Source organism: Strongylocentrotus purpuratus, unplaced genomic scaffold, assembly GCF_000002235.5.
Source record: "Strongylocentrotus purpuratus isolate Spur 01 unplaced genomic scaffold, Spur_5.0 spur5_scaffold_20, whole genome shotgun sequence".
NCBI lineage: Eukaryota > Metazoa > Echinodermata > Echinoidea > Camarodonta > Strongylocentrotidae > Strongylocentrotus > Strongylocentrotus purpuratus.
Genome location: NW_022145606.1, coordinates 27,007,002 through 27,014,360, shown reverse-complemented (window position 1 = coordinate 27,014,360; position 7,359 = coordinate 27,007,002). Strand labels below are relative to the sequence as shown.

At 39.0% G+C, this 7,359-nt stretch overlaps 1 protein-coding gene across 1 annotated transcript; it reads left to right on the top strand.

Moving 5' to 3' along the window:
• The first annotated feature begins 1,618 nt into the window (after positions 1 to 1,618).
• Positions 1,619 to 4,713, top strand: LOC105440878. The gene is made up of 5 exons (XM_011671460.2): positions 1,619 to 1,649; positions 2,718 to 2,906; positions 3,110 to 3,208; positions 3,439 to 3,540; positions 4,445 to 4,713. Exons 1-5 carry the CDS (start codon positions 1,619 to 1,621, stop codon positions 4,468 to 4,470), a joined length of 447 nt encoding a protein of 148 aa, XP_011669762.2. The 3' UTR covers positions 4,471 to 4,713.
• Positions 4,714 to 7,359: the final 2,646 nt, after the last annotated feature.

The window sequence follows — 7,359 nt, the reverse complement described above, 5'->3', positions numbered from 1 at the left end:
TATATTCCACATCTAAAACAATTTAACTACAAAAAGAAAAGGACGTGTATGCATTTACATAAAAGACACCTAGGCCCAAATTCACACCAAAACAGTTTAAGTTTAACCCAACCCCTTGAGGGTATGGTACGCGCATGTGTTTTCTTTAATTGCGCCTAATGGTAATGCGCGCTTAATTTCGCCTGTTTTAGTGCGCTTTTGGATAATCTTCAGTGAAAGTGCGATGCCCTTTGTAGATAGTACCTCTATCTTCAGTGAAAGTGCGTTGCACTTTGTAGATAGTAGTACTATCTACACAGTGTAACGAACTTTTTGCTTCTCCCATCAATAATGGGCGAATTATCTTTCATCACGTGATTTACTTTTGACCAATCGTAGAGCAATATTTTTAGTATGTGGAATATAAATCACAATAGCAAGGCTAAAGCCTGTAATATAATTAATTGACCTCTGTGACATTTGAACTTTGACCTATTTAACATAAAATCTGATCAGATCGTCTTCCTATGGTAAAACATATCATACCCAGGGGGCAAAACCCTGATTTGGAGGGTTTTGAGACATGGGATGTTGTAAAAGGTCGGTTGGTATGAACGTATTCAGGAGACCTTCCTGCACAATTTCTAGGTGGACTACCTTGACAATATTTTGCTGGAAAAAAATGGCGGCCATTTTTTCAAAATGGCCGCCATGAAAAAACAATTTTCAATAATTGGATAATAATCTTAGAACAGAACATTATTTTATCACATATGTGGTATCATATGAAAGGGAATTAAATTATGTACAAGATGGTACCACAATTATGATGATTTAATTTACTTTAAATATCAATTTTTGGCCAAAAATGTGATTTTTTAACATTTTTTCCAAAAATATGAATTGCGCTAAAATACATATTTCTCAACAATTCAAAAACTTTTGTAACTGAAGACTTGAAAATACCCAGAAAACTTGTCGGATATTAGTTTAATATGATCTGAAAATTACAGGGTTATTGCTGTCATGCACAAAAAGTTATAGCGTAGCAAAGTTCACACTTTGATATTTTGCATTTTGGACAATATGCATAGGTCAGTTCCATATTACGCTTAACGTGCGTCGGCAATGCGGCATGGCATATGTGACAGGATTTCAAGTCCCTTGCAACTGGAACGCGAATTCCCATCTTGCATTCTATCTTTTTCTTGATGATTGAAGGGATAGTGAACAGGGAAGGGTTGGGCTGGGTGACGGGGGAGGTACAAGGGGAATACCCCCCCCCCCCCCCCCATCTGAAATTCTTCTGGGATGAAAATATCCGCCTGGAATTTGTAATAAATTCGTCGCGTCGGAGCAAGAACGCCCAGTTAGCTCCAAATATTGTCTGCTATTTTTGACGATTTTGAGCCTTTTTGAGATTTTCACAGAAATGGAATCTACATGACACAAGAATTCCAGAAATATATTTTTTGTTGTCTATTTCGAAGTTTCTGATGAGTTATGAGCAATACAAATAGGCCCTTGGTCGTCATCACGGTTTACGTTCAGCGCAGTACACGCCCTCCCGTACTAGAGGCGTTTTAGCGCGGACTTCGCGGTACAAAATTGTTTGTGCAAGAACGCCCTGCCGATCAACATGTCGTCTGCCGGGGATTCCAGTCTACTACGTAAGCAATTAAATAAACAAATTGTAATGTGCAGATAAGTCATTTATATCAGTTACTTATGGCTTTATGGTTGTTGAAAGTATTTAAGTGCCGATATACGTATTAAATGATTTTATTGTTGGTATACGGTACTGAAGAGTGTCTGGGGATGAACAAATTTAGTACACCTGTCCCACGTACTGTATATCGTGTCTTGTTATGGCGAATACGGCTTAGACTTACAATATAAGTGTCGGGTCTATGGCGACCTTTGGCACACAAACATGTAGCTATGAACATCTTTATTCGCTTATATAACAAAAATCATATGGTTATGATTAAAGGTGAATTAATATGAGGTGCATGTCCATCATTTTGTTTCATTAAATCCAAACATGTAGCTATGATTATGAACATCTTTATTCGCTTATGTACAAAAATCATATGGTTATGATTAAAGGTGAAATAATATGAGGTGCATGTGCATAATTTTGTTTCATTAAATATATTCTAGTCTAGATCGATCTAGTCTGTACTATATATTATAGACATCTAAAGATCTAGATTCTAGACTAAATCTAAGTAGATCTAGACCCTAGACTCTATAATAATTATTTTGTTATCATTATTAAACTGCATTAATTAATGTGTGATTGCAATGGAAGAAAAGACGCAACAGACGGTTTTCTAAGAAACGAATTCGCCATTCCATGTCATGTTATAATCAATGTCAGAGTTAATGCAACTTTTGTAGTTTTTATAAATCTCACAATTAATGGCTGCAAATTGGATGTACATAAAATTGAATGGGGTACGTGCACATACTTAAGTGCACATCAATGTTCTAGCCAAGCGGAGAGGTGTTAAATGTGAGTTAGTTGTTCAGATTTTTTTCATCAATCTTCCGAATAATTTTTGAGTCACGCAGGTATTTAGTTTTAGATTCATGTTTAACATTTTTCATTTTTGTATGAAAAGTCTTGGTGCGCAGACTAGGGTACTTGGAATGTAGATTTCAAATCTTTTCAACACCACATAGCTGAACAATTCAAATTTGTTAAATTGACTGCTGTTATTTTTTGTTTACAGCTGAAACAAATGGCATAGACCTCCTCATCCAATGGAAGAAGGATGGATCCAGGCACTACGTTGATTCGAGAGATGTTTGGTTCTTTAAGAAGAATCCATTAAGGAAAGGGACCAACGTGAAGATGAAAGATGAACGTGGGCGTTGGTGGGCAGGGAAGGTACTTCAAGTGATTCATCGTACCTCATCAGGTAACTTATGTATCATTTATTTTGAGTTGTAGAAAATATCAGTCATTCAAAATGTTAACCATTAAAACATCAATCTTACATAAAATAAAATTTCATATGATTGAATGAGGAAAAGAAAACATTTCCCATCCATTCCTCTCTTTCTCAACTATGCAATGGCTAGTCAGCAAAACAAGTATTGAATATGAATTCTCTCTTTTTAGGGGATGCTGATAGTGTCAACACAGTTCCCTCCTTTGCCTCAGTGCAAAATGATGTCATGGATCCCGATGATATGCCTCTAAAGCACCTAGTCCATAATGGTAAGCGATTAACAAACATTCTTTACAATATCTGGAGGTGTATTATATTTTGAGTTGTAGAAAATATCAGTCATTGTAAATATTATGAATAAAAACATTAATCTAACATTAAATACATTTCATATGATTGAATGCTGAAAAGAAAAAATTTTCCATCTATCCATTTGTCTCCACTCTGCAATCGCTAGTCACTAAAAACGAGTATGTAATATGAATTTTTTTCTTTTTAGGGGATGCTGATTGGGACAACATGGATGCCTCCTTTGCCTCAGTGCAAAATGATGTCAGTGATCCTGATGATGATATCCCGCTTAAGCACCTAGTACATAATGGTAAGCGATTAACAAACAAGCTTTCTAATATCTGCATGCGACAATATCATTTAATTGGTATGTGTTTTACAGCAAATGGGACATTGATTTTTTTTTTCACCTTTAATTGTCACACTGTAATAATGTACACATTATAATTAAAACATCATTCACATTACTTTTTGCAAAATTAATATTCAAAGGACCAAGTTTTTAGTGATTTGAGGTATCTTTCTATTTTAGTATCATTTAGATTCATCTAATATTATTTGTATGCCACACAGTTAAATGTACTTTATACAAGTTTTCTAACAATAGCTATACATTGTAGTTATAATCTGAATTCAAGGCATAATTATATTTTTTACTTTGGTCAAATTCCTCACTTCTATTCAAATTATGCAAGGAAACCCGTTTACTTGCTAGACTTCACTGTCAGACACTATTGAGTGACTCTCTGACTGTTTTCTTTGGTAATAACATACATAAATATTAAAGAGAAAAAAAAACATACATAAAATGAGCTGTAAAGGGTACATGAGCATTTGCCTACATCAACAACCCACTTCTTGTAATGGCCAAAATTAAACGGATTGAATCTCTGCGCAGCACCAAACGTACAACGAGTCGGTACAAGGGTTTGAAAATCAGAATATTACCTTGGTGATTGCAATCACTAAAGTCGATTCGACAACTATGGTCTTTTTTTTTCTTCCAACTTAAAGACATTTTTAAGCCCTTCGTTTTTGAGGGAATTTCTAAATTAGTATTATCTTTCAAATCCCGTTGGAATTTAACCTTTTCATTAGTTTGGCATGCAAATGGGACATAATACCTTTAAGTAACATTTTAAAGTTAGATTTATATCAAATATGAAAACAGTGTAACTATTATTAAAACGATACCCTCCCCCTCTATATTGTAGGTTCCTACAGCAAGATGAGTAAGTAGCCAAGCAAACGTGTGGCAGATAGTGCCATGTCCCTGAAGCATGTGCCTGCTAAGAAGTCTTCCAAAGATATGAGCACTGACTACACAAAATGCATCATATGCCAACAAGAGTCTTTGATGAGTCTATACTTCATCCAGTTAACAACATATTCAAAGCTTATACAAGCCATGTTCGCTCGACAAGATGAAGTGTTTAACAGAATTCACACCGAGTCAGCATCAGAAACCTGGTTGGAGGAAAATGCACCAAGTTGGCATGCAAAATGTCGTAACTGGTACATACATGAGAAAGGCTACCAGTGTGCTGAAAAGAAACGTCTTTCTGATAACCCGAGTACAGAAGGTGAGTCTCATGCAGGATGCAGCTCATCGCAGTCGAAGCAACCTGTCAAGTTAACCCGTCAGAACACTGAGAGTTTTGAAGCAAAGAAGACATGTATAATTTGCAATAAGAAGTGGAAGTTGAAGGGAAAGGGGCCAGTGTGTAAGGTATCAACAAAGAGCAGTCAAATGTCGATTGAGGAGAGGGCAAGGAAGCTGGGCAGAGATGACATATTACAGAGGCTGATTGGGCAGGGACATGATATGATTGCCAATGATATAACCTATCATTCGACATGTATGAACAAATTCAAGGCTCTTCGCATTCATTCTGGTCAGCCAAAATTAAACCCTTATGATGTTGCATTCAGCCGACTAGTAGATGAGCTGGAAGCTCCTCTTTTCCATGATCCGTCCGGATTCCTCGTAGAATCACTCCGCGATAGGTACCGAGACATTCTTATGGAGCTTGGTGTCGATAAAGGAAATCAATACCGGGCGACTGTCTTGAAACAGAAGTTACAGGATCACTATGGGTCACGTATTTCAGTCCTCGATCAAACAAAAGGTTCGGGATTTATATGTGCTTCCACAGTACCACTTGGTGACGCACTGGATAAACTGAGGCGCCTAGAAGGAGACGATATCGATGAAAAACACCATACACTTCTGCAAGCATCAAAGATTCTTAGAGCAGATTGTGAAAAGTGTAAGAAAGAGACTCGTGAGAAAAATTCAACTGAGATTTCCTTCACATCTGCATACAACATATGATGGTTCCAGACTCGCTTTTCAACTTCTCAGCAATGCTGCTCAAAGACCATGTACCAGAATTGAGTGAAGGAGGTAAAGTTCATGTAGACCAGGCAACAGCAGAAAAGGCTATCATCATGTCACAGTATGTCCTACAGCATGTATTGGCATACCCACACCTCTAGGAATTTCCACTGCATACTACATATTCAATCAGACACGAAGCAAATCACAAGTAGTGATGAACAACCGAACTGGCTTGGGATCAGTTATGAACGTCTTCATCGGCAACTGACAGCACAGAGTGTGAAGGCCATGCAGCAGGTTGAAACTGATGGTGTTTACATCCCAGAGACAATGGCAAAAAACAGTGAAATTCCCCATGTGTTTGCCATGGACAATCTGGACTGGAAGAAGAAAACACTTGAAGGTGGAAGTTTCAATGCTACTACTGCAATCGTCATTGAAAACCAGGAGTTGGAGAGGGCCCAGGAAGGCACTAGACTGCGTACTTCCACGTCAGACAGAAGAAAAACTCTCTTTGATGTTGAAGACCCACTCCTTCTACATGCCATATCTCAGCTAGAGACAGGCAGACATCTAGGTCACTTCAATGCATAGAGAAACTGGAGAGTCTGATGACTTCTTCAGATGGCCAGGCTGAGGATGTTTTGCTTATGTGGCGCCTCGGTAGAATGATCACTACTTCGCAACTGTTGGATCCTCCTACAGATTTAGGAGCAGGACTTCCAGGCTTTTCTGCGTTCTGTGCTGACCTCCACCCACATAGACAGGCGAGCATCATTGGCTACCTTCCTCTGATCCCATCCTCTCCAACCAACCCTACTATACTAAAGGAAATGATGATTCGACTTGTCAAGACATCACGTGCACTTGGCGACAAATACACAATTATCACTGGAGATCAGGCAACATACGAGCTCGCCGTAGCCATCAGAGACAAGCATCGTAATGAGTTCAGCAATGTGGTCTTACTGCTGGGTGGCTTTCATCAAGCTCACAACTACATGAAAGCAGTTTGCAAGATCATCAGGGAGGCAGGTGCAGAAGATCTTCTCGTTGCAGCTGGTCTATGCCAGGAAGGGACTGCCAAGAAGATGTTTGGTGAGAAAGCTGACTACTACCAGACCATACATGCCCTGAGAATCCTAAGCGAAGCTATGTGGCGCCTCTACTGGGAAGCATTTGAGACATGGGCAGCAGACAGAGCAACAGATCACTGGCAGCCTCAGGTGGAATCTGTCTTGAAGATGCTCTTTGAAAAAGACATCCCTGCCACTGAAAAGTTGCAAATGCTTCGGAATTCCCATGAACAGTTATCAGCCCTGCGGGAACAGATGATGCTTTTCCAAGAATCAATGGTTGAGCAGCCAACAGCAATCCTATGGTCCACCTTCCTGATTATGTCAGATGTTCTCCATAGATTTATCTACTACCAGCGAGAAGCTGACTGGGTAGGACACCTCTGTGAATCATATCGAATGCTACCTTACCTCACAGCAGCAGGGCATTACAAATATGGGCAGCAGTCTCTCCCACTCTATCTTGATGAGATGAAGAAACTTCCTGAAACAGCCCCTGATGTACATGAAGCACTTCTGGCGGGTGCATTTGTTGGAAGGAGAGCAGACGGCAAGCACAATTGTGTTTCTCCTGACATGCTTCTTGAACAGACTTACAATGCCAATGCCAAGGAAGCTAGCGGTCTTGACGGAATTACACTAAACCCTGCCGCACGGATGAAATGGGTTTACACTAAACCCATCACTGCATATGTCTCTGCACATTTGAAAT

Coding starts and splice junctions, on each gene's coding strand:
- LOC105440878 (XM_011671460.2), top strand. CDS start 1,619: ATGTCGTCTGCCGGGGATTCCAGTCTACTAC. Junction 1,650..2,717: donor CGGGGATTCCAGTCTACTAC/GTAAGCAATTAA, acceptor TTTTGTTTACAG/CTGAAACAAATGGCATAGAC. Junction 3,541..4,444: donor TAAGCACCTAGTACATAATG/GTAAGCGATTAA, acceptor TCTATATTGTAG/GTTCCTACAGCAAGATGAGT.